The 27,281-nt window shown below is 52.9% G+C and overlaps 1 protein-coding gene across 6 annotated transcripts in view; it reads right to left on the bottom strand.

The window, feature by feature from the left end:
- The window catches only part of DUSP8 (dual specificity phosphatase 8), a 46,819-nt gene extending 20,279 nt beyond the window's left edge, over positions 1-26,540 (bottom strand). Inside the window, exons 1-3 of one of the 6 annotated variants that reach the window (XM_032690483.1) lie at positions 26,518-26,540; positions 11,674-12,080; positions 5,500-5,638 (exon numbers count right to left, since the gene is read on the bottom strand). In XM_032690483.1, the coding sequence (XP_032546374.1) occupies positions 5,500-5,638; positions 11,674-11,904 (370 nt within the window). In that variant the 5' untranslated portion in view covers positions 11,905-12,080; positions 26,518-26,540. Of the gene's footprint in view, positions 1-5,499; positions 5,639-11,673; positions 12,081-23,289; positions 23,471-25,522; positions 26,030-26,272; positions 26,400-26,472; positions 26,495-26,517 lie in introns of those variants that run through there. The other 5 variants (XM_032690486.1, XM_032690484.1, XM_032690488.1 and 2 more) reach the window with 5 other exon arrangements.
- Positions 26,541-27,281: the final 741 nt, after the last annotated feature.

Raw genomic sequence — 27,281 nt, 5'->3', positions numbered from 1 at the left:
GCACCTTACTCCGCCTCCATGCCTTGGACTGTGGAGACTAGGAGCACTCCCTAGGGCACCTGCTGGGCTGGGTGTCTGAAGTTGGATGCCAGCACCCACTAGAGGGGGGCTAGAGGGCAAGAAAACACACTGCTGCTCAGGCTAAAGTGGTCCCAGATGGCTTTGCCATAGGAAAGAAAGCAACTCCTCCAGGGATGTTTCGCATGAGAGGGAGGGAGGTTTGGTGAGTTACCTAAAGCTCCAGGATTGTAAAAATCACAAACCTTTGTGTTATCATTTGATTTTTTAAAAAACACCTCTCCCACTAGGACATCAGTGGTACCAGTGTCCTACCTCCAGTCCTCTGGACAGTCAAAAGGAAAACATCACCATAGGTAATCCCCCTGCACTCCACCACCTACAGCCTGAAGAAAAGCTGGAGGTAACCCCCTCCACACCCCTTCTTACTCTTTTTCCATTCCCGACTATCATGTGAGCAGTTTGTAGATGAAGAACAACCAGAAGCTCCAGTCATATTATTTGCAAAGCTCATTCTTCAAAACTCCCAAATCTGGGAGAAGCAAGAAATTGAGAGTCCCACATGAGCACTTTTTCCTGTCTCATTCCACCCCTGTGCCCACCTCATTCATATCCATACTCCTGCCAGCTGAGGATCTGCTTCTTTTGGTTCATCACAGTATGGTATGGGATGGAGGCGTCCACAGGCGGACAGAAGTGCTTGCTGGAGGTTCAGAGACAGTAATTAGACTTTAAAGGAAAATCTTGCAGATACATCTGGTGGATTCATGCCAAGTCCACCAGTGCTCTTGGATATTACAGCCTGAGGGTACCTGAAATAGCCTTAATGCTTGACATACATGTGCATCTTCAGGCCCATGCACTGAGCAGAGGTTCTGCTGGAGTCAGAGGACAAAATCCACCAGCTAGTGCATTCTGCACGTGCTGTGTCCCCAGTAGACACACTCACACACCAAAGTCAAGAGATGAAACTGTGATGCTTTCCAGAGTGGGCAATGAGGAAGGTGACCATCAAATAGCCAGTGCAGCTGGGTCCTGCTTCCCCACTCCCACCAGAGAGCTTGTGACTGACAACCTAAGTGTCGGTTTGGGGTATTTTCTTTCTTAGGTTTTAGATTATTGTTTTTTCTTGCATTGGGTTTGTAAAGACACCTCAGTTCTGATTCTGGATCCTACCAAGCTTTTAGCTTTACCTTCTGCCATGACAAGCTTTGCAGATTCATTTGTATTTTTCCTGCCTTTCAGATGTACATGCTGCCTCCAGCCCCTGAGACTCAGACTGAAGGCAAGCCCCCTCTTTTCTGCACTACCTATGTGCTGCTTTCACACCTGCCTAGCTTGACTTTTTTCATTCATCTTTTTTTTTTTTAAATTAAAATCATCTGTCCCTGAGTCCCTGTTTCTAAAATAATTCCAGCCAGTGCTTCAGTGCTGAACCTACTCATGCCTAGGCAGCTCAAGTCAGCTCCTGCAATGGAAATCCCCTTTTCTTTTTCACTACTTCATTTTGCCTGCTCTGAAGTCACCTGTCTTAGGTAGATTTCCCCAAAATCCCCCAAATTTCACTGAAGTCACCTGTCTTACGTAGACTCCCCCAAAATCTCCCAAATTTCAGCCCCCTCCAGATCACTGCTGCCATGCAACTACAATTCTCTCCAGCCATGCCTGATGGCCATGGCACCGCTGGGCTAGAAAGGACCTGGGTCATGGCCAGCGCTGCCGAGGCCAGCCTGTTCACTGAGGAGGAGGATGGTGAGCGGAGGGCTGGGAGGGATTTGTCGCTGATGATATTGTCACATTCTTTCCGAATCCTGGGAGTAAACAGACGCTCCAAATTTAGAAAGAACAGGACTGGAAAATTTAAACATTCCTTGAAGAATTGGTACAAAAGCGGGGGGAGGGGGGCACTGAAGATGATCTCACACACACTCCCGAGCCAGATGAAAAGCTCATGACTCGAGTTCAGAAAGCAATTGAGGGGCCTGTTTCAGGTCGGAGCACGATATCGCAATGGTAAACCTCCCCCAGCACATGGAACCGCAGTGAAAAGAGTCTCTGTTGTGCAAAGGGGGTCCCAACCCCAGCAGCCTAGGCTGTGGGGACTACTGCCACTGGTCACACTTGCACCCTGGTTTCAAATCCAGCTGGAACATGGCTTCAAACGCAGGAGAGCAGAGCCCAGCGCTCAGCCGAAGGACCAGAAGTAGGGACAGGATGGGTGCCTGAGCATCATCTGGATGAGCATCCCAAGCCCTCAGCTGTTGCTTTAGCCACAGAACAGGAGTAAAATAAAATCTCCACAGTGCCGACTGCATCTGGACAAATGGAGAGGAGCTGGTGAAGCTCAGCACCCAGCAGCTCAGCACTGCTGTACGGATCTGGCCAGGCTCCTATACAAGAGCCGGCATGCGGGAGCTATCAGGGAGCAATGGAGCCAGACTGCTGCTGCTGCTTCATAAGCAGATAATGGCTGTTAATAAAAACCAAGCAGGAGATTGCAAAGGGGAAGAAGAAAGGCAGGGGGGGAAAAGCAAAGTTAAAAAAAAGGGAAAAGAAAAGAAAAAAAAGCAAAAAAAAAAAGGCAAAAAAAGCAAGGGTTTGTGCTGAAGTAAACAAAGGTTAAAGAACAGTCAGGCTCCTGCAGGAATAGCAGAGCTGGGCTGGGAGGGAGGGGGCATTACGTAATGCAGGAAAAATGTTGGCTCCATTCAGTTTTCCACCACTTCATGTGATGTCAGGAAAACCATATAAATCAACAGTCTTTCTGCTCCCACGGATGGAGGGCAGCAAGCAGCACTATTTATACTTACACAATTAAAAAAAAAAAGGGAAAAAAGAAGAGAAGCTGATGATTTCCAAGACTGGGAATAATTGACTCAGATTCTTCCTTCCCAGCCGCTGGAATCACTGCTCTGGGCTGTTAACCCTTAAGGAGTCCCTGGCACCAGTCCTGGCACCCCCAGCTCCCCTGTCCTCACCCATCATCCTCCATCAGCTGCTTCAAGGGTCAGAAGGTCGCTGGTCTGGAGGTGAGCAAGAAAGGCCAAGGGTGGTGTTTATATGAGGTGGGGACATGGAGGCTGGATGGACCCTGGCATCTGCTGGGGCTGAGAGCTGGGGAGCACAGAGGGGCTGTCCAGGGCTACCACACTGAATTGGGGACCCTCAGGGCAGGGTTCCCTGAGGTGATGGCATCCACTGAGGGACAGGCTGAGATTTCAGCAGCTCTTGCCAGCCTGCTGGAGTCACAAGCCACCCCCAGGTAGAGGCATGGAATGGGTTGGGGCAGGACAAGGTGCTTGAGCCCAGAGTGGACAGACCAAGGGGTTAAACCTCACCAGGGCAAAGGGGCAGAATCAGGCACCCCCCTAAACATCCTGCCCCAGACTTCCCAAGCCCTCCAGGCTGCCTCGTTGCTGCCCGCACTGCAGGCAGGAGGAAGCTGCGCCTGTCGGCAAGTGCGCCCAGCCTCCCCCGGAGCTCTGCGCAGCCACTTCCAGTCAGGATTTCCATGTAAAGCACCGCCGCCATGACCCAGTGTTCTACATTTCAGTTCCAGTTTTTTCCACCTGCTGGTGGGCCGCGTTCCATATGAGGCGGTGGCCCTGCGGCACTTTTAATTTGGGAGATTTGAGCTTTGCTTGGTGCCTAGCACAGCCACACTCCTGCTTGGGGGTCTGGGCTCCTGCAGCCCAGGGCAATGGAAATGGCTGCCCTGAAGATGGAGGATGCGTGCTCCCAAGCAGGGAGCAGCAGTTTGCTAGCAGAGAGTTCGGTGGTGGTGACGCTGATGGCCGAGGGGGTGGCATGCTGCCAGTGCTCACCCAGCATGGGGTATGCTGGGCATGTGGCTGGGGTGCACTGGTACTTTGAGGGTCCCTCAAGTCCATTCACTTCCCTGACCAGGCAGAAACAGTCTCTGGGGCTTTCAGGGCCACCTCACTCATCCCTGTTCTGGCTCCAGGAGGACTTGGGGTGGGGGTTTGCAGCCACCATACAGCATGGCCCCTTGCCCAGCCCTGGGAAAGTGGCAGTGGGTTACAGGTGCCAAGGTCATGCTGCCAAAGCTGTTCCCTGACCCATCCCCATGACTAAGCATGTTCCTTCCCAGATGCAACCAAATCGACCTTTTCCTTCTCCTGCACCATGCACCAAGCTGTGCCCTTGTTTATGCCACAATGACCTTGAAACCGCAGGCACGGCTGCTGGGGCAGGCCAGGGGCTGCCATAGCAAGCTCATGGCAGCATCCTCCAGCACTGGCCTCAGCAGAGCTCCTGCAACCCAGGCCACATTAACTAGCTTTAATGTGATTTCATGTAGCCCCTGCCTTCTTTTGAAATCCTTGAACCAGTGGGTTTATTCCTGCTGTTTCTCTGCTCTGTTCTCCCCATCACAATGCAGCTACTCTAATTCATCAGCACTTACCCCTGCCTTGCATGGGCAAGGCTCCCTGAATGCCCGTTGTTTGTGCCACCTTCCCCATCACAACTACCCCTTCCCAGGGTCTGTTACCCTGCTGGACTGTGAGGATGGCAGCTCCCTCCATCCCTGTCATGTCCTGGGGCACAGATGTCTGTACCCTCCACCTCAGTCCCAAAGCGGTACCCAAATGCCACAGGAGGAGGACAGGCTTGAGGGACAGAGGTGATTCCCATCTTTGTGTTTTTGCTATTGTTTAGGAACATGGCTGAGCTCAGTGGGACTGAGGGGCTGCAAGGGGCAGTGCCTGCCCACCCCTCCATGGTAGAAAGCTCAGAGGTAGGCAGCCAACCAGGCAGACATCCAACTGTCCCAGACATGGGGAATCAAAGACAGCTTTAGCTCTCCCTTAGGCAGTTCGCTGCCTCTCTCTCCTCCTCTCTGATAGGTCAGACCTTTTCATTCATCAGTTGCCTGCCTCACATTTTGCACTGCAGAAGGGCTGTAATTAGGGCAGCACGTGCCTCCTCCTGCCTGCACACTTGTGCCTGGAGAGCATCATCTCCAGCAGACCCTGACTCACTCAGTGATGACCCTCTGCCCCTGTCCTCCTTCCCCTTCTTCCCACCACACACACATGGATTTCTCTTCCTGCCCTCCCTTTGACAGCAACAAGAGGGAACAAAGTGCTTGAATCGGGTTGGGTCCTTGGCACATTTACCAGGGATGAAGCAACCCAGGGATGGGAGAAAAAAGGGCAGCTTTTGGATGGCTGGATCCATGCCACCACGACTCCACCATACCCTCCTCTTTCATTCATCCTGGCTGGTGGGTGCAGTGGAGGGGAGATGGACAGTGCAAGGAACGAAGGCATGGGGAGGACGCAGTGATGCCAACGTGTGCCAGACTGAGCCTCCTCAGTCTGCACGCAGGGCTGCCTTCCTCCACCACAGCAGCTGGTGGCCAGGAAAGCAGGTGTACATTGATGTGAACAGCCACAGCTCTGTAGCTCCAGGCTAAGGGCATGAGTGTCAGATGAAGACGTAACCCAGGGCTCCTACCTGTGAGGATGGAGACGCTGTGGAAACAGCTGTCCAACTTGCCCAGGAGGATGGAGAGGAAGCTGTCGGCGGCCAAGCCGGTCACGTCCCGCGTGCTCTGGTCATAGACCACCACGTCCTGGTGCTCTTCCGCCTCCACCTGCAGGGGAGCGGTGAAAAACGGGGATCAGAGAAACAGGCTGAGCACTGAGGATGCTGCTGTCCACACCACCACGGGAAGCAATGATAAATTTAGTGGTCGCACAAGCAGAAAACTCCAGCTCCCCACCATCTCCATGAGCTGGTTTTGCTCACCAGCCAGCCTGGGACTCTAATCCACAGCTACAAAGGAGCGTGTCAGCACAGATGTCCATTGGAGCAGCCCCACCAACTGTAAGCACTTTTGAGCATCCTACCCAAAATAGGGTCACTCCTCCCCATCGCCCACCCTCAGCTTGCTGTTACTTAACTGCATCCCAGAAATTGATGCAACTTCTTCCACCACCTCCTCCCCAGCCGACCTTTGCCCTCAGATACTCCTCTGCAGCCTGGCTGGTGTCACAGGGGAGTGGTTCTGCAGGCAGGGGTGCTCCCAGCGCAGTGCTGCAGATAGAATCAGTACAGCTGGAACAACAGCTCTTCAGGACTCAGGCTGGAGACACCATGCCCAGCACAGTAACACCTCTCTAGGTATTACCCCTCTGGAAGCTCACTCCAAACCTGCAGATCACCCCTAAGGGCTGAAAGAGGGCAAATATCTTCTTTCACTTGGTGGATGTTCAGGGAGCATTAAAAGAGGATAAAAGTCCTCACAGTGGCACAGCTTAGCACATCTGCTGAGTAGTTGGGTGCACGGCATGCGCCTGGTTTGAGAGCGCCTGCCCTCCCAGCCAGCGGGGTAAGACACATTCATCACATCTTGGAAGGAGGGGTAGGCAGTGGCAGGCAGGGAAGGAGGGAATGTGCCTGCAAGCTGCTCTCTTCTCCAGCTAGTGTTGGAGCTGCCCATTGCCCACCCCCTGCCCAGCCCTCTCCAAAATCTCTTCAAAAGACCTCTTGAACAAGCTACCGCTCACATACGTCTGCCTCCTTTTGCTGTCTCACTGCCTAGCCCTCACTGCCTAGCCCTATCTTACCACCAGAGCAGATTCACTCAGGGTTGCTGTTGCTATTAATGCTGCTTTCACACCCTGCTGCAGGTGCTTCCCTGCTCAGCAACGTGAGCACCATCCAAATAAACCTGCAGGGAGCACTGATTTAGCTGAGCTCATCACATCTCTGCACCGCAGCAGAAGGACTGCCCCGCACCAACAGAAATCCCCATCGGGGCACCACGCTCGGCTCAGCACTGGGAAGAGGGGGGCTCAAAGGACCCACCTGTCCCCAGGCTGGCACCAGACACTGGAGAGAAAAACTGTCCCCATGGCTCTGCAGGATGACAGGAGGGATCAAAAGACAGGATGAGAGGGAAGAGAAAAAGACACGGGAATTTTAAAATAAGACACTGAAAAATGACTGAAGCCACCTGGGATAAGTCAGATGAGGATGTACTCCAGCATCTTTTCCTTAGTCATCCCTGAATCAGGACTTTCGTGGGAGGTCATCTCAAGCACAGCTGGAGGAAAACATGGTGATTGACAAGCCTGTTCAGAGCTGGGAGCCCATCAATCCTTAAGAGGGTCACTATCTCTTCAAGTCCTCCTAAGGCATCCCAAAGACCCAGTTCCCAGCCTGAAACCTCATGCCAGCACAAACATCTTCCCAAAAAGCATGGTGAGGCAGGGACTGATCTGTGGTGGGGCAGGGGCTTATCCCAGCTACACAGTCCAGGCTGAGGCGGCTGCAGGAGAGATACCAGCTCTGGCTGAGCAGAGTTATTCCACAATAGGATTTAGTGTTCCCTCCACACGGGGAGGCTTTGTTTGGGCCATTACTACAGGGTTGCTGAGCGACGGCAGAGATGTGCGACACGGTTTACATCTTATTAAAGTTATAAGGTTTCACTCAATGTAAATGCCAAACAAGTGCTGGCCTAGCATGGCCTGGCTGCAAAATAAATATGTGGCTTGCTGGGACAAGGATGTCAGTAGGATGGTCCTGATGAGCATGCAAGGAGCCTGCACTGGTATCCTGGCTTCTCATCACAAACAGAAATGGACAGAGATGTTTAATCAGGTCCATGGGTCTCTTATTAGTCTCATGCTCTCCTGATATACCCCATCTCTGGTCTTAAATGTAGGGAGGTTAAAAACTAACAGGGCTAGAAGAGGAGCTGAAGAGATACTCTGTGCTAGATTCCTGCCTCTGCCAGGTGCTGACATAGGGCAGGGGCAAAGCTGACAACAGAGCATCCTTCTGAGGAGCAGCACCTCCATGGTGGGAGCTCTCCCAAGGGGTTGCCGTAATCCCAAGACTGCTGAAGTAACCAAACCTCAGGCATCACCCTCCAGGCAGGGTCCCCACATCCAGCCAGCAAGGGACAGTGGGGCCAAGATGCAGCAAGTCTTTTGGCTCCAAGTAGATATTGAATGGGACTTGCAAACTCATGCATGCCTTTGAGAAGCTGTTGGCCCACTCCACTGCTGCAGGTGCCCCAGAGCAGCTCCCCAGGGACAAACCTCCTCCCTGCTAACATCTCGGCCAGAGGCGTATGGCCGGCCTGGAGCAGGGACCACCCAGCCAACAGCTCCAACCAAACCCCGGCCGAGATCATCCATTCATTGTCTTTGTGCTCCCCATTACCCTCTCCAGCTCTGTCTGAAGGTAACTTCCTTATGGACATTAGTCCCCGGCACTGGGTGCTTCAACACAGCCCAGGTCCCTGCTTTGCCTCTTCCTGGCTGCCAAGCAGAGATAATGATGCTCTACAGGTGATCCAGGCTAAGATAAGAGCCAGCTATTATTATTATCCCAATTACTACTGACATCTCAGCCACATATTGTTTCAAAACACAGTGAATCACCCCACTGAAATAACAGGGCTTCCATCAACATAAAGAGCAGCCAGGCACACAGCTCAAAAATAAGCCCCGGCTTTCCCTCAAGCAAAACAGCTGCTTGCAGAGCCATGCTCCTAATGCAAATAAATCAATACTCCCATCGCCCGAAGAGACCCGTGTCTTGCCTCAAACCGAGGCTATAGTTGCTCTGGAGATAGCTCCATTTCAGGAAGTGAGAAACCATCTAGAGGTGGACTTTCCAGGGGGATCCTGAAGAAGGAAAATTTTCAACATTTCCCTAAAGAAATGCTAGTGAAAACCCCAAGTGGGGATTTCCCATAACCTCCGCTCTCCAAACTGCACCAAGGAGTCAAATGATTCCAGTTGTTATTGGAATTTATTATTGTGAGAATTTATTATTGTCAGTATTGGGAGAAGGGTTAAAAACCAACCATAGCAGTATGTTGGTACCATTTTTGTGTGGAGGGAAACTACTGCTAATTGGGAGATGAATTGCTGCTGCAGTTTTTGCCAGCTCAAGCACCATGGGAAGAAAGTCCACACCAGGAGCTCGGGGAGCAGTAGCTCAGCTATGGCAGCTATAGCTGCCACAATTGTAGTATCACAGGCATATTTAATTAAAATAAAGAAAGGGCTTTTTAATGTATCCATTTCTTCTTTCCTCCCAAATGGTCCTTTACTTTCCTTGCACCAAAAAAGCCAGGAGCTGCTGTTATCCCACAGCATCACCCCAAACTGCAGCCCCCAGAAGCATTGTTAATGGTACCCTTCCTTAGCAGCAATAAAGAGGAGAGTAAGTCCTGGGAAAAGCAGATTAGACAAATGCTCTCATCCCCCCTGCCAGCACGCAGGCGGGAGCAGCTGAACTGGCAGTGGGGTTTGCCCAAATGCTTTGCCCCTGCCTCCTTCCCCAAAAGGTCATCACCACCCTGAGAAACACCGAGGCGGGATGTGCAGGTTCACCTCTCTTTGCCCGGGGCAGGAGAGGAGGAGTGGGACGAGGCGAGGGCTCGGGGCTGCCCTTTGGCTGCCCGGGCAGCTCCGCGTCGCTGCCAGCCGCCTTTGTCTCGGCAGCCCCGGCCGGCCGGGAGCAGGAAACAGGAGGAGGGCGGGAGGCCCGTCAGGAGGAATAATGGGGCCGGACAATCGCGCCACTGATGTCACCCTTCCTGCCATCTGCTCCCAACGCAGGCTGTGCCCCCCGCCCCACCCCCGTCGCCCCACCGCCCCCACTAGCCCGGTGCGCGGAGCCCGGGGCAGAGCAGGGCTGGGGGGTGTTGGCCAGCGATGGCAGTGGAGGCAGGGAAACGACACACGGTACTGGAGGTGTAAACCAGCTTTCAGCGTCCCCTTCTGAGGAGGGTCTGTGCACGTCGAAGCAGCAGACCATATTGATTTCTGTGGGTCCCAAAACCATGACCCGAGTGGCTGAAATGGGAGGAGAAGTTCATGCAAACACACAAATGCATGCACATAAAGGCTTGGATACCCCGAGTCACAGCTACCACTCCTGCTTTATGCCAGATGAGAATACAAAATGATCCCCTCCCACCATGGTTCTCCTCTCCAGCTTCCCAGGACAAGTGGCTTAACCTCTCAAGGGTGTCCTGAAGCTTAATTAATTCCTGGGCTGCGTGTGCTGGGAGAGCCAGCATGCAAGCGGTGAGCATGGCAGGGGCTGTAAAGAGTGGCACACTCTGCCTCCTCCCGTGGATGTGCCAGGAGGGATTTAAGCCGTATCGAAAAGAAAGGAAAAAAGGAAAACCCCATGAATTGAAAACGGTGGCATCGCCTCTCCTCTGTCTCCCTGGCATCCCTGGTTATAATCACGTCCCGAGCCAGTACGTGAACCATTATGATCCAGGAGCAGGAGGAGGTGATCCTTCCATGCTCCTTCCATGGGGACAGAGGAAGGAATGCCAGGAAGGACCAGCAAGCCCCTTTGGGAGCCACTGCTTCTCTGCAGCTGGAAAGCTGCGGATGGCATCAGTTGATGTTAACTCTTCCATGCTTCCCCCTTCCCTATCATCCTCCTCCTCTTCTTCCTCCCCCTTGCGCACCGCTTTTGCTGCCGCTGCTGCCGCTCCACGTGACGGCGGCCACTGCAGAGGTGACCCTCGCCGGGAGGAGGGCGGCCGCACCGCTCTCCTCAGAGCTGGCGAAAAACTGATTATTCTGCTTTATTCTCCCGGGGATTTAAGAGCAGCTAAAGCCGTTCAGGAATCAGTCTCTGCAATCCCCTCCAAATCGCCCAGCCCAGAGCATCACCGAAGCAGATTGGCGCGAGGCCGGCCCCCCCGCGCTGCCAGTCCCCTTGATCCCGGCGGGGTGATGTCACCGGCAGCCAATGCGGGCAGCGGTGGCTTCTCGGGGTGGCGGGGGGGGGGCGGGGGGGGGACACGACGCAGATGGCTCCAGCTGGGTCGAGCATTTGATTAATCGCCTGAATTACCCTCGCTTTGCCATAAAATTACAAGGCAGGAGGGGGGGAACGGTAAGAGCGAACCGGCAGGAGGGCGGGCTGCGATGGCAAACCACCCTTTGGATGGTGAACCACCCTCCAGCTCGTCCCGCAGCCAGCGCGGTACCCACCGCCGCAGCTCTCCAACAGCATCTCGGCACCCAGCAGCACAGCCCTCTGGCAGCATCTCAGTGCAAAGCAGGGCCCAGCCCATGGCACCACAGGGGGACCCGGCACTGCTCTGGCCGGGACTCCAGCCCAGCTCCGTGGCTCAGAGCCACCTCTATTATTTAACCAGGAGCGATAGAGAGAGGAGCCTGGGAGAGATAATATGCCATGACACTGGATAAGAGCTTCTGGCGTCACAGGGGAGGAGGATTACATGTCCCTGAATGGAGTTAGAGATGACAGAGGGGAGGGGAAGAGTTTTTAGCAGGGGATTAAGCTTACAGCTCTGGGAAGGCTTTGGGGGGTTGTTTGCTGGCATAAGACAAGTCCTAAGGCTGATATACCTGTTAGACTTGCTTGTTCTGGAGCAGGGAGCCACGTCAATGGGGCAGAGGCAACAAACAGGTCCCCGAGGACAGCCCTGTGGCCTCATGAGCTCATGCTCCAGCTCTCCAAAGGGTGTCACAGAGATGGTGGCAGATACTGGGGTCAAGGGATGGAGGAGGAGGAGGATGCACGTATCAGGTGACCTTTAGGCCAGCCTGAATCCTATCAGGGAAGAGGATGTGAGCATCCACCAGCAAAGGTGAGGGTCAGATCCTTTACCTTCATCTTGGAGGCAGGCTGGATGAGCTCTGTGATGGAGACCTTGTCCTGCTGGAGCCTCCTCTTAACAAGCTTGGAGCAGCAGATGTTGACAGAGCTGAGGACGTGCCAGGAGTTGTACTCCACGAAGGAGCGGCTGTCGATGACCAGGGTGCCCTCTGCTCCGTTCCTCAGGAGGCTGGCCAGCTTCTTGGGGTCCATCACCTTGCGTGGGAGCCTGTCCCCAGCCATAACGGGCCTGTCCCCTCTATGGCAAGTGGGGGGCAAGGGGTGGAAGGGCAGGGCAGGGACGCCAGCACCCGTCTCCCCAAAGGGGAATGAGCAAGGGGTAAAGGGTGAGCAGGGCAGCTCCTGTCCTAGTGTCCCCACGCTGCTAACACACAGAGTGCCAACTCATTGTGCTGAACCTGGAAAGAGAAGAAAGGAGATGACAACTGGTCAGCCGGGCAGGATGACATTTACCTTAGGCCAAGTCCCCAAGGGCTTGGCCTTCTGAAGATGTCTTCAGAAGAGCCTAAGAGTGTAACAATCCACACTTTCTAAGTACGTTCTCCCAGCCTGAGGGCATCTGTGGCTCCAGAGCTGCCCAAACCAAAGGTTTTGTCTTTGTATTTAATAGCCCTCAGTGGAACTTTCTTCCATGAATTGGTCTAATTGCTTTTTGAGGCCATGTCGGCTTTTAATTTAACAGGCACAGTGGCCAGGGGCAGGGAGCAGAATGGTTTGTCAGCTACACTGAAGAACTCCTTCCCCTGGTTTGCTCTAAATCTGCTAACTGCTGGCTTCTCTGGGTGACCCTCACTACTTGCACCAGAAAAGGCCACATATGCCTGCTTCCTAATCACCTTCCCCACAGTTCTTACCACATCTAGACCTCATTTAGGAGCCTTGCAGGTCAAAGCATCTACAGAGCTGCCTCTTGCACAGATACCTTTTGCCACCCTGGCCAGCCACCATGTGCCATGTTTGAGAGGCAGGCACACCAGGGACCTGCATGGGGTAAGATGTCACCTCCTTTCCCTGTTCCCAGCCCAATGGCTCCTTGCACTCAATTTGCTTTTTCTGACCTCTGCCAAGCACAGAGCTAATGGTTTCACAGAAGCAGCTTAGCTCAGCTCTAAGGTTCTGCTGCTGCATGACAAAAGCTAGTTCAGAGCCCATCAGACACACCACCAAATCAGGTTTGCTCACTCATGTCCATCACTTCACACTGGATTTCACCTGCCTGCTTATCAGAGCCTGCTCGTGGGTATCTTTGCCAGCTTGCCTCCTGGCAAGTCAAGAGAAGATGACCTCTCTTGGAAGACAAGAAGTCGAGTTGACCTTTACTCCCGTCTTCAAGGAACAGCCCAGGCATTAGGACAGAGGGCCCGGGAAGCTATACTCGGACTGAGATGGCCCCAAAGAGCCTACTGCTTTGCAGCATTCAACTTGTGCAGACTTAGAGAGGGGGTTCATATATGGGGGTATCCTGTGTACAAATACCCTGTGTTTCCATCTTAAGAGCTGAGAGGGGGTCGAGTCTGGTGGTCTCTGAAGTGCTATCAGAAGAACAAGCTTCCTCCATGGGGAAGGACCCCACGGGGTCTGCAAGAGCAATAGGCACGCTGGGGAGCATTCAGCTCAGAGTGTCTTCTTAGGTTTTAATGGAACACGTCATTGCAGGCATGTTTTAATAGCATTAGGTTTTAATGCCACTGCAGTCATTCAGAAAATAAGCCTGGGCTACTACCAGGCTCCTCTTGTTCCTGCCAGACGGTGTTTTAGAGAGAACCCACAAGCTGTTTCGTGGAAGCTTTAATGCATCTGAATTAGGAGGACTACGAATAACGTGCCCGAAAAGGCCAGCGTAAAGACTTTCATTGACTTCTGCAAGATCAGGATTTGGTCCTTGGACTAGAGGAGGCTTATGAGTCACCCTGATCCAAGTAAGCCAGAAGTTAGCTCCTGCAGCTGAAGCCTCTGTAGTGTGGGCACCTACTGCAATGGTAGCTCAAGATACAAACCAGATGCTTGAGTTGGACACACTACTGAGTGACATGACAGGGACCTCAGTTACCAGTCACCAAACCTGGAGGACACAGCCACCTTGTAGGAAAAGGATGGAAAGCCACAGAAGATGAGGATGGGGATTCCAGTATTTGCTCTGGCTCATGACACCAGCATTAAAAGCCCAAACTTCCCTGTGCTACCAGGCCTGCCTCCCAAAGTAGCAGTAGACATCCCAGGCTTCAGCCTAAGGATCCAAGCTCCCAGTACAAAGCCACATTAGGATGTGCAATGCTTTTCTGCCCTTTGTCTCACACCCCTGCTGCCTCTGCCAATGTGTTAATACAAATTATGGGAGGGAAAAAATCCCCTAAAAGCTGCATTAGTGATGGCCCCTCCTGGCACAAAGCATTTTGGCAACCCTGCAGCACTATGGCACCGCTGTCCCTGGCCCCACGTATCATTCTGCGGCTCCTCGTGGCGACTCCAATTAGAGCTGCCCCCTCAGTGGGCGCCGGGCGGTCCCCCCACGGCAAGAACCCCACTCCCCCCAGAACTCCTCAGGGGGCTTAAAAATTGAAACAGTTCTAATTAGGGGGTCTGAGGGGGAGTGAGGCTGGCTCCTGCTGGGATATGACACACCTCATTACGTCGCTACCGCCTTGCCAGAAGACCCCCTGCTGTACCTTGGCTATAGAGCCAGGGCACTCAGAAAGGATGCAAATTAGCCAGCTTTTCCCCTTCGTCTTCCTTTCACACCCCACTCCCCAAATCACTTTCTGCCTCCCTTCCCAATCAGGACACCAGGCTGTGAATTCTTCTCGGCTCTTACAATTACATCTAAGAAATAAAAAGGGAATAGAAAGAGTCGACTGACAAAAAAGACTGGGATAATACTGCAGCAGAGGGACGAGAGTGAAGGACTCAAGTGGGAAGAAGGAGTGAGCCAACATTGCACAGTTCCTCTGGAGATAACACGGTATCCGATCTCCAGACAATGAGCAATGGGTAAACTTTGGGGGTCTCAGATGCAAACAGAGGGGTCTGGGAAAGAGAGCAGATCCTGATTGCTTTACCACTCTGAGAGAAGTCCAAGCAGAAAAAGCCTGCATGAAGTTCTGGCAGATGACCAGAAGCCTGGGTGGAAGAGATTGGAGAAGACAGACAAGGTTTCCCAGGTCAGCCAATAGCCCCTCTCGTACAGAACAACCACTCCAGCATGCCCAGGTGGATCTAGTGGCAGACACGTGTGACACGTCAAACAGGTTCCACTCCCAGCTCCATCCAAGAGAGAGGGGGGAAGGTAGGGCAAGGATAGTCCATTCTGCCCCTCCTTCCAGGAGCCTTTACAGGGGATGGAGTTGGCCAACTGAGTGCAGTCATAGGGAGCTGTAACCTTGGCATTAGAACCAAGACTTCTCTGTGTATGTTCAGCCAGGTCAAAGGCAGACAAGCAACTTCTTTGGCAGCAACCATGGGATATTTTGAAGCCAGACTGAGGGGTGGTGGGTTCATTCCCAGCTAACAGGTACTCCAGGTACCAGCAGAGGCTTTGAGACCTTCACAGTACCTTGCAGACTGTATGTGAGATGGTCTCCCAGATGAGCTGTAACATTGCCCTACCTGGGAAGACTACCAGAGAAGGAGGAAAGATGTCTTGATGCTTCTGCTCAGATGGCTCAGAAGGAAAACTGAAGGAAGAGGTACTACATGGAGCACTGCTAAAGTAAGAGATCTTCTCACCATGGTGAGAGGAGACCAGGGGAAAAGGTTAACCTGGAACCTAAATTAGGGTTTCAGAAACATAGCTGTGTGTCCTCACTTATCAGTTTATTAAAGCCATCTTAATCTTCTTGAGTGTTCCTGAAGAACACTCCCTTAATCCTTTAATCCCACCTCTCCTGGAGTGCCTGTAATGAGGAGATGGGCACACAGCTTAGCTGAATGGGGACAGCCAGCAGGAGAGGCCACACTGCAGCCGAGGGACAGAAAGACCTGCAGAGCTCAGCACAAGTGGGCCAACTGCCCACTCACAGGGACTCTGTCCCTGGTGTCCCCTCCACAAATGTGCATGTCAGGTGAGGGGTGCTGGGCACGAGTCATGAGTGTGACAGAGATACACACAGCAAGCCAGGCCAAGGGCAAACGTTCAATTTGGCTATGACCATCTTCTGGGCAGGCCAGAAGAGAGCAAGAAAACCTGAAACACACCTCAGCCTGAGCCTATCCATGTGGCATGCCAGGCCACAGGAACTCTTCCCTGTGCCGGCCCGACACAGATCACCAAGTGGAGGCCACTTCCCTCAATTTCTCATCTTGCACAAGGCCCCCAGCTGAGAAGGGAAGGGCACAGACTTGGTTTCTGTTTTACTGGAGACATCAGTTGGAAGAGCAGCAGGTCTCTGCATCAACGACAAACCTCACTAACCAGCATGCCCATTTCTTGCACCAGGCTAGTAGTTGTGCCCTGGAGATTTCTACCCTCCCCATGCAGTCCAGTTGAGGAGATGCTCCCCTCACTGTCCCAGGCAGGACAGCTCTGCTGTGGGAAGCAGCTCTGATAGCACAAACACATTTCCATCACGTGAGACTGGATCTACAGCACACTCTCTGTGATGGCCATTCCAGGAGCACACTCTTCTGGTGGCACCTCCAGCTTGAGTTTAACAAGGGATAAGAGCACCTCAGGAAACATCTGCTCATTTGATCCCAGTAATCTAAAAGCAGCCATTCCCAAAGAACTGCCATCTCCACCAGGGACCCAGTGGCACTGAGCTAAGTGATCTGGCTTTTCCCCCTGCAGCCCATCTGGGGAAATATCTGTGCCTTCTGAGCCCTGCAGTGAGGTGCTGCCTGGCCAGGGCTTCTTCATGCATCCAGGTCAGGTCTGCCACCAGCCCCAGGCTTACTGCTGGGACACTGGCAGGACCCCACCCAACCCCAGTTCTCCAGACACTTACTAAGATGTAAAACATGTCACTTTTTCCAATCCCCACACCCTTCTTTCTTCCCTATCCCCTCATTTCTTTCAAGTGCTTTGGTACTTTGCAAACTCCCTCGGTAGGCTCACGCTGTTTGAGGGATTCCTAAATCACAGGCCCATTACTAATTATTATTATTTTGCAGCAGCAATCAGGGACGCGGGGCTCATTAACAAGTTAGCACCTCTGGTTTCCCTGGAAACCCGCAGCTGCCAGGCAACGGCAGCTCTCCGGCCTGAGGCGATGCTACTGCAGCGCCTTTAGCTCACTCCCAGAAAGATGCTCGGGTTCTGCACGGGCTGATGAACTCAGCGTCGCCAACGGGATGGGGTTAGGAAACCACGATGTGTCCCCTGCTCTACCTCATCTTCAGTGAGCCTCAGCCCATCCTCCTGATCCTCTTCTGCCACTCACAGCATCATAAACTGCGCAGTGGCTCGTCCCTCCCAGTGAGCCATGCAGGCTTTCTCCAAGGGGGAGGAATTTGGAGCACAAATGATGCCCCAGAGTAACAGTGGGACAAAATTGTCAGGTGCCTGCAGTAGCTGCTTTGGAGGTGATGTAACTGCTGACGATTCCTTAGCAGCTATTCAAGGTCCCTTTAAGAGGCAGCACAAAAGATTTCTCTGCTTGACGCAGAAAAATGGAGTGGGGCTTTCTCCTTTGCTCCTTAAAATAGGGCTGGGAAACACTGCTAACCACATACACTAACTCCGACACAAAGCTTGCTCGTTCACCTTTCCCTGGTGAATCTCAAAGATGGGGAAGAACAACATCCCCTGAGACCCAGCAGTATTAAGATGTAGGGGAGATGGCAGTGGCTTTTCTGGTTGCAGTTAAGCCAAGTTAAGGTCTGCTGCCCTGCTCGAACCCCCGACACTCACCAGGTAGACAGAGGACTCACCCACAGCCTCATCCACACTGATCTTACAACCCCATCTCGGCTCCCTGCACAAGGCAGGCATCCTCCCTCTGGGACAAGAACCCCTGTGCTTGCCCCTCCATGGAGGGAGCATTTTGTGAAGGGGGGAAAGGGCAGCCTTCCCATTGTCCCACAGCACATCACCGTGAGGCAGCCACTGCACCTCTGCCAGGGTTTCAGGCTTGCTGATCTCATTATTTTTTTAATTCTTTTTCTTTCTGCTCCTCCTTTCTATGCCGCAGCCTCCCTTCAATTCCTGTAGGCTGGAAGCAGCATGTGAGGGAGCCCTGCAAGGAGCTGCATGCACCCAAACAGCACCCACTTGTCTCCCTGCGTCTCCCATTGCCCTCTGCACCTGCACATCGTGGTCCAGAAAGTGTTTCCCACCAGAGGACGTGGCTGTAGGGCCAGGACGTCCTTCAGCAAAGTGCCAGATGGTGCATTCACACCAGAGGAGGGATGTGGCGAGGAGGCACGTGGCAGTGCTGGCATGGGGGTGGTCAGCCTCGGGTATGCGGCTGGCGGTATGGGGTTGCTCACACTTGAACCACAGACAGGAACACAGGGATGAAGGGCAAGGGGACAAGTCATACCAAGCTGCAAGGGAGTCTTTCCCATGCACCCCTCACCCCACAAGGCAGGCTGGCTCTTCTGGTTGCAGTTAAACCCAAGCGAAGGGGTCCCTCATCCTCTCCTACCATCTGATCTTGTGCCAGCAGCTTTGGACAGGTTATGATTGCAAATGCAACTGCCTCCTAGTCAGCTTTCACCAAAGCAACCCGTGTGCAGTTAAGGATTTACAGAGTGGCCACTCCCAGAAAAATTTCTGACTGCAGCCATGGTGGTCAGTCTGAAGATGTGGTCAGGAAGAGCCAACGGGGACAGGAGGGAAAGGAATTTAGCTGGAGTCTAGATGACAAGAGCAGTATCTCCTCCTCTTAGGCTTGTGCTTTTAACGTGATTTATATGTTTTTCCCCTTCAGTATAAACACAAGCTTTCATTTTAAAGCCTACAAAAGCCGAGACCAAAGGTTATCCATGACCAGCCAGTCATTTAATCACTGCCTTTGCCCATGCTGAGGAGAGAGCTCCCAAGCATGCTTTCTAATACCAAAGCTATCCCATTTCCATTTTCACGCTGCCAAGCCGAGAGCTGGCCACCCTCTCATCCCAGAGCTAAATGCACCTTCTGCTTTGAGCAGCTTGGCACATATCACAGAGGACATGTCATGTTAGAGAAGGGAAATCTAGTCCTACTGATGCTTCAAGAGCCCTCATTGTCCACCGCTTGGTACCCCATCATTTGCTGCATGACCCCATGAGCACAGAAGGCTTATCCTGGGGATAAGGTGCTTGTTTGCCTTTTTGCAACAAGAGCAGACAGAGGCAGCCCAGAAAGGTATGCACTCAGATACTTCCACAGGGCTGGTCTGGCTCTCTTGTCCTAGGACATCAAACACCATAAATACCTGCTGGGTGCATTTGCAGTCTCTTGGAGAAAGGGTCTCCAGGACCTCCATGCTATTTTCCTGCTACACCTACACACCAAGTGAAAGAAAGCACAGGATTAAGCTGTGGTTCTTCAAGGCTGCAGATAAATAGGCCAGCATTTCACTTCTTAAGCACAATCCCCATTGACATGAGCTTGTCCATCTCAGCAGAGCGCCAGAGACAGACACAGGTGAGGCTGAGGCTGGTGAAGCAAGCACCTAGCAAACACTGCACCTGCCCACTGCAGTGCCATTAGGCCCCCATCTTTAAATTGCAAAAGGTTGTTGCCCTCTGTCAGCTTTCCCGCAGTTTCTGATGATAACCAGCGCAAACTGATATGCAGGTGCAGTTCCCAGCACAGGTTTCCAGTCAGCAGAAGCCAATATCCACAGTTATGCCACCCCATGCCCACAAAACTCTGACTCTCCTTAGGAGATCCAGAATTCAACACAAATGCAAGGGGCTACACTGGTATTCCATGGGATGAGGCATTCCTCAGGGCAGTAAATACATTTTACAAGACTTTTTTGACCTGGTTCAAGGCTTTCTGAATTTCCTATATACACACAATAGCCAAATTGTTCACAGGTTTGAGATGAATTAGAATGTGTCAGCTCAGGATCCACCTCTTACCACAACCCCAAGAGGAGGCACCAGCTCAGAGTTTCAGAGGATTACCTTTATCTAGAAAAAACACACAAGACAGGCAAAGCCCAAGCTGATGTTCCTGCCCCGCTCTCTCCTTTTCCCTTGGGCACTGTGATTCATTACCAGCTAGTTTTGTTCTGTTAATCCGAGGTGACACAGGGGTCAAACAAAGTGTTTTAAAGGTCTTCCTCTATCCTCACCACCCTGGACAAGCAGATCAGCACATGCCCATTGACCACGCTGAGCCATGGTTTGCTGGTCATATGCCACAGCTGTTTGTGTATGAAAGCCCACCGCCTAGCCTCCTGACTGAGAGCTGGGTATTGCAGCACTTTGTAACATGGGTCTTCTCTCTTAATCCATATTATCACTGCTATCGTGGGTGGCAAACTAGATGAACTCATTTGCTGGAGGAAACAACCAGCAATATTCCCCTCACCAACTCCAGACAGATGTTGAAGCATGAAATATATGTATTTTAATCCCAGTTGCAAAAACCCCTCTTGAGATATATCATGACATCCACCCAGAGCTTAAGCATCCTCCAACTCATTGCCACACAGCAGGTCTCACTCAGGCCTGCTTCTGACCATGCAAGTGAAAGCACGAGTGATCACACCAAGTAAGCCTTGCCCCTTTAGCTGGTTGACCCCCAGCTAAGACTAGGTCAGTCATCCTCACCTTCCCACCTGTCCTGCTGGACTCCAACAGAGCTCACTCTTATCTTTGTATCAGGTACTGCTGAATGAACCTTGCTCAGGTGCCAGACAAAGAGGCAGCCAAGCTCAAAGCAGAAGGGATTGCGAGGATGACACAGAATTAACAGGCATCAGCATTCAGCAAGCAAGCGGAGAACGCGGAGATCTATTTTTAATGGTACAATGAGAGCGCTTTACAAAAGGATGTGTCTGGGGAGATTCTGCCCAGTCAGAGATTTGCATTCGGGTTTTTTTGCAGTAGTCAACTTCCCTCAGTGTGCAGGAGGCATTTTGTCTCTTCACCACCCCACATAGCAATTCAGAGGGCCCTGGCTCAGTTCTGGCCGGAGGCTCATTCCTTTGGGTCACCTTCCTGCCCTGCTGCATCCTTCTGACTTTCCACCGGAAGAGCTGAACCTGAGGTGAGGTAAGGCATAAAGGTAAGGCGTAAAGGACAGCTCCTGGCTTGCTTGGCTTCTGGGTCTTAGCCCTGTTGAGCTAGTACAGCTGCCAGGGACATCTCTGCAAGGTCCACCGACAGCAGCAAAGCAGTTAACATGGTTTTTCATGGGCTAGCTCAAGTCAACAGCGCTGGCACCCTCTCTGCACCAGCCCTCCACTCAACAGCCTTAAGTGCCAAGCAAGACTCAGGCTGTGTCCGTCCGCTCCCCAGGCAGGGCTGCCGGCCAAGGCAGATGAAGATGGCATGAATAACTCCACTCAAGCTACAGCTCAAGGAGGACCAGGCTGCCATCGCAAGCTTGAAAATGAGGGTTGTGAGAGGCAATGAAAAAACAGATGATGTAGATACTTCTTGGTTGCTTCTTTTCAACAGTGCACCCCAGAGATGGATGAGCCCTCTTTATCTGGAGCAAAGACCACCTGGTGTTACCCAGGAGGGTCTGGACTTCAACAGATATGTGATTTATGCAGGCACAGGTTTAACGTGTGGGAAGGTCTTGACTTGCTTGATGCAAAAAACCTGCAATCACCTAATAGACTGAAATTTCTCTCAGAGCTTCTGCTGCATCAGCTGAATTACCATGTGTTAGCTTTAGACAGCAGTGCTCCTCAAAGAACTAAATCCCCTATTAAAAAGACGAAAAAAGGCGAGATGAAAAGCCGGGGATGCGGGCACACCGCGCATCCAAATGCCGGATGAGTAATGTGGGTTGACAGAGACGAACCGGAAAGACGCACTGCATCATTAGCAGGGCTGGAGGAGGTGGAGAGGAGGATGCCAGGGTCATGCTGTCACTGGAATCTCCATATAGGATCAAAGCAGTGGTCCACCTCATTCACATCCCCTCACCATCATTTCCTAATAACAGGTATTCTACAAAAGCCTGTGAGAAGCAAGACAGTGGGTACTTATGGACTAGTCATGCAATAATGTAGGTTTAAAGGGATCTCAGTTCATCTGGTCCAACCCCTCTCTCCCTTAAAGGAGAAGTAACATCAACACCAGAATAGGTTGTCTTGCCCTTCTGGTCACCAAATGACTTGTTCCCAGTCATCAGTGGACTCAAAAATAATGTTCCACATAACTCAGGATGCAGAAATGCTGTATAGAGAGCCACTTCTGCAAATAGCTAGAGGACCCTGAAGGGCTCTGGAGAAATTCCTGAAGAATACAAGGTCTCTGCCCCAAGAGAAGGCTTAGTTTAAAAAAAGTACAATGAAGAGAGACAAGTCATGAATGCACACCTCAGGAAACCATGATATAAACCTTTCTGCACACAGAAACAACAGGGAAAAAGGCATAAGAGGAGTGGGAAGAAAAGAGGGAATCAAAGAAGGATTTCCAGCCCCAGATAGGTTGCTGGGATTCCCTTATTTTAAGTCAATGCAAAATGCAACACTTATTTCAGCTTCATGTAACACAGTCCCTGCATTTCTGTCCTGTTATTGCTCCCCATTTGCACCAAGATACTCTGTATACTGGACCAGTTCCCAGAGAGCACCTCCAGGTTCTCCTCCAAACCCAGCCTGGGCTACCACTGCACCTATCTTTTGAAACACTGATCCTTCCAAGGTACCATGCAAACAAGCACCACCTGTCACTTTGGGAAACTGGAAGACCAGAGCAGCAAAATCAATGCTACAGAAGCTCTGGGCAAAGCAAAGGAAGAAACACCCTGCACACCAAGCTAGATTGCCCTGTCCAGCTGGGTCTAGAAAACCTCAGAGAAAGAGCCAAATAGCAGAGAGATGGAGCAAGGCATCCTACAGGAGCCATGGCAGTCTACAACATAGGCTGGACAGGGCTCTCTGCCAGGCATGGCCACCCAACATGGCCCACCCTTACTCTTACTCTCCTTACTTAAAAGTGGAGATGGCTGAGAGCCAAAGGAGCTTCTTGGACAGCGTGAAACCAAAGGCTTGGGGTAAAAGGTCTACAAACATCTCTCGGAAGAGGAAGAGATAAGACCCTGTTTTCCTTTCCGTGACCTCAAGCTAAAAGGCAGACAGGGTGACCAAGGTACCTGCCATGGCCAGAGCTTGGCATGTTCCCCCACGGTCTCAGCTGCTGGCCCACTTCTGGCAAAGCAACTCTCTCATGGGCATGAGACACATGTCATGTTCTCCCCCGCCATCAGGTGAGCAAGCAAACGCATTGCCAGGGTGCACTACACCACCCACTGTCCCTGAGGGAACCTGCACTACCACTAAACACGCCACAAACTGTCTGGCTTTGACGGCAGCCCCTCATGCCATTAGTGCAGAGCATCTTGGCACAGTCAGTTTTTACCCCCTCTCACATTCCCCCGTCTGTGTTATAATCCTGCACACAAAGTACACCCAGATCTCCTGAGTAAGCTTGAGAAAATCTTGAGCAGAGAGCTTGTTTAGCTTCTTATCTGATGAATGCTCCCAGGCCACTCACCTCCCTTCCCCAAGCCTGCCGTAATTACGTCAGGTGCCTCCTTCCCACTGGCATCAGGCGGGACAGGTGTATCTTCAGAGAAGAAATGCAAAGCTTGAAAAACAGGTTTTAAAACCCAGAGGGCATGGGGATGCAGAGGAGCGTTGAAGCTTTCCCCACAGGATGACTGCATTGCCGCTCTGGCTGCAGGAGCTTCTCTGCATAGCAGCAAGGGAAAGAGCGCGGCGAGACCCAGGGGCTGCGCTTAGGGGAGTGTGAGCACCCGGGCATGCCTGCAACCATCTCCCCCCTTAACACTGCCACTGAACACATGGTGGAGGGGAGAAAGGCCTGCAAACTCTCCCAGCGCAACCTCTGGGAGAAAGCGGTCAGCATCCACAAGCTCCTTCTATTTATCACCTCCTTCTCTACTAGATTCGGTTTGCTGGAACTGTTTCAGTATGATGGCAGCGTCCTATGAGCCTGCACCATAAATCAAGGCTGCCAAGTGCCGGAGCACCTCCTTTTCCTCCTCCCATTCCTGACAGCGTTAACATGCTCTGCACCTGCCTGTGCCCAGGGCTTCGGGAGCCAAGCTCTGCACCAGAGAAACTAACCTCTGATCCCTAAGAACAGCCTTGCTTAAAGGCAAGGAAGCAAATCCAAAGAGGAAAACCACCTATAACACACCCCCTATTCCTTAAAGCAGAGGTAAGGGGTAGTAGGGACGGAGTGGGGACTTGCTCATATTCATGCTAAGAGAAGTCATTTCAGAAATCCAGAGACACAATGGGTTTCCAGCCTTTGGGGAGGTTTTCTGGGGGAGGATAGGGCTGCACAGGAGAGAAGCTGGTTTTCTCTCATGTCCCAAGATCCTATTTGGCAACATGGGACAGGCACTACTGCTTAGTCCTACCCAGCCCTCGAGGGTGTTTTGGTAGTAATAGTGATGTTGCATTTAATATTAGGTGAATTTAAGCTCTCCAAAGGCAGGCTCCTCAGTGGCTTTCTCAGCAAGGTACCTGGCACCCAGCAAAAACACAGTCTGCAGACAAACATGGTGCAGTATTTGCAAGAATAAACTCCATGCAATGCCCCAAGAGAACACTCCTAAGGACTCTGGCCATTTTGCTCAGCTCTCCCAAACTTAGCTGAGGCTAAATTTCAAACAGCAATGCTAGATCCAGGTTTTCCTTCCCTACTCCTTACCTTGTGTCTAGGCAGGGACAACTGAAAGCCACAGGAGGCAAATCTGTCGGGTTAAAAGACTTTGGTATGAGCTGCTGTCATCTCAGCTTGGAAACCTTCCAGCCTCAGGTTTGCACTTCTCAGTTGTGTTGCCAATGGGCTGAGGGCAGGAATTTCTGCCTACTGCCACTGCAAAGAGGCATTTGGGCATCCTTATGCTGCTTACACACCTGCCTGTCCACTCTGGTCCCAGCCATTCAAGTAGTCCTACACATCCAGGCTCTGCCACTGTGGCTGTGCCAGGAAAAACTGGGGACAAGACACCTGCAAGGTCCTTGCGGGCACTATAAAATCCCAAATGCACTATGGCCAGAAGGGTTTTCTTGGGGCTGTAGCTTATTTTGTTTTGGGAACTGTTACAAGCAAAACCAAAGCAAGCGCAGGAATCCCCATCCAGACCCCAACAAACCTTTTCCACAGAGAGAGACCTCCCGACATGGATGCCCTCCGACAGCATGAGCACAGGGGCACACAGAGGCAAGGCCAAACCTATAAAGACCAATTCCCATGCACTGAGTCCTTCCAAAAACAAAGCTCTCCCACAGCCACGTTTGGGCACTTAGGCATATGTGCCCTGTGAGCCCTTCACCTTAGCGCAGGAGGATGAGACAATGCAAGTAAGCGTTAAACACCGCTCCACGGGCAAGCTGCTTTCAAGGTTATCATGGCTCCTGCACCAACAGGCACAATCCTCAGCACTACCTGTTCAGGCTTCTTGAATATCCCAACCGTTTCCTGGGGGAAGGGGGTCTACCTTATTACCCCAAATTAGAGAGAGATGGAACCTCCGGCAACAATTCCCAATGCGTTCGTCATCGCTAGCTGCTTGGGATAGGGATGGTCTCTTCCACATATGCTTATGCAGTGCCCAGCTCCCACCAGGGAGCTGTTGATAACTACCGCAATATGAAGGATAAATGCATCCATGCCTAGAAAAATCCAAATATCCCTAACAGAACAGCACTGCACCGCGTTCTTCCTTCTAACGAAACCGCAAATTACTGACCTGTGCACAGAGCTCCCCCAATGCAAGCTGAAGCACTGACATCAGCTTTTGCTGTTGCTCAGGAATTTAATTCTGGGGGAGGAGAAAAGGGAGGGGGGAGCAGGAAGGAGAAGGAACTTATTTATCAATAAGGGAAATAACCAGGAATCTCTAAAAACAAACAACACTCAGCACATAAACCAACATTTATCACTATATAATAATTGGGGGCGGGTGGGGGGTGATAAGTCGGTCCAGGCACATTAGGGGAGGTGGAAGGGATTATTTTAAACGGGCAGCTTAACTCATTAATCGCGAGCAGCGCCTTTGGAGCCGCAGCAGTGAAGTGTTGCATTAAAACCCCCGCTGCTGAACACATGCCGGCTTCGTTTAAACGCCAAGGACACAGGGCGACACTCCAACCTCTTTCATCATCAGAAAAACCACAGCGCTGTTAACACCGGCTCCTCAAACACCAGCTCTCAGCCCCGCCAGAAAACCCCTCCATCCGCGACCCCCGGCGCGGCAGGACAGCGGGTATTCCCCGGCGCTTCCCGAGCCCACTCCTCACCTGCACCACCGCAGCCCGGCAAGCGCGCACCGCGAAGGCAGGGTGGGATTTCCACCACCCTCCCCCCCGTTCCGAAAACAAGCGCAGCGCCCCCGATATGCGCGGCCGCGGATCGCCAACTCCCCCCCTTCCCCACTCCCCGCGGTGGGGCTGCTCCCTCCCTAGCCCCAGCACTTCACACGCATCACTTTCCCTCGCACCGGAATAATTCCAGCCCCCCACTGCAAACGCGAAGCCCTGTATCTCGGCATACACACAGGCGCGTACATAGATCGGTACATGCTGTCCCACCGCCGCAGGGCGCGATGCCGGCTCCGCTCCGCACACGCGGGGCGCACCGCACCGCCCCCCCCCGCGCTCCTCCCGCCCGGCCTTCACCCCAACCCCGGGGCGCACGGACCCGTCCGTCCCGCTCGGGCTCCCCGCGGGGAGGGGCCGCACTGACCCGGCGCGGCGGGCGCGGGGCCGCCCCGCTCCGCTCCGCGGCCGTTCCGCCGGCGCGGCCGCTGCCGGCGCCGCAGGGCCCGCATGCCCCGGCGGGCGGGGGGGGGGGGCCCGCTCCGCGCTGCTCCGCGCTGCTCCGCGCCGCTCCGCGCGCCGCCGGGAATGCGCCGGCGATGAGGTCATGCCTTGGGAACGGGGGGGGAGCGGGGGGGGAAAGAGAAAAAAAAAATAAAAAAATAAGGGGGGGGAAGACAGCGTTGACGTCACCCGCAGCCAATCAGCGCGGGCGGCGCAGGGTAGGGTGACGTCAGCCCCGCGGGCGCGGAGCGGAGCGGAGGGTCTGGGAGATGGGATACCCCGCGTAGAGAGCGGCCTGGGCACCGTAGCGCTTTCTGGAGGTGACTCTCCTGGCCGCTGAGGTCCCCGGGGGATACCCCCAGAGCCGCGGCTGCTCCCGACAAAAGACGCACTGCCGTGTGTTTTTGGGTCGTGGATGTTTCCCGGGCTGCCAGGCGAGGGTAAGGTTGAGCCAGGAGCTCTCCCGCAGATAGAGCCGCCCCTGTCGGCTGCCAGCACCTTGCCCGCGGCCCGCCGGCGCTGCGCACCCCAAACCCCAAATACGCGGTGCTGAGTGTGGGGCAGCGGCGGGCTGCCGGGGCTCCCCACGGGGCTCGCTCGCTCTGGAGAGCCCAAACTGGGGAAGAACAGACGTAAAGGCAGCGCGGTCTCGGGGAACGGCATGGCAAAGAGTGACCCAAAAGCTGT

The sequence above is a fragment of the Chiroxiphia lanceolata genome, chromosome 6, assembly GCF_009829145.1.
Source record: "Chiroxiphia lanceolata isolate bChiLan1 chromosome 6, bChiLan1.pri, whole genome shotgun sequence".
NCBI classification, from domain to species: Eukaryota; Metazoa; Chordata; class Aves; order Passeriformes; family Pipridae; genus Chiroxiphia; species Chiroxiphia lanceolata.
This window is presented reverse-complemented; position numbering and strand designations above follow the sequence as displayed.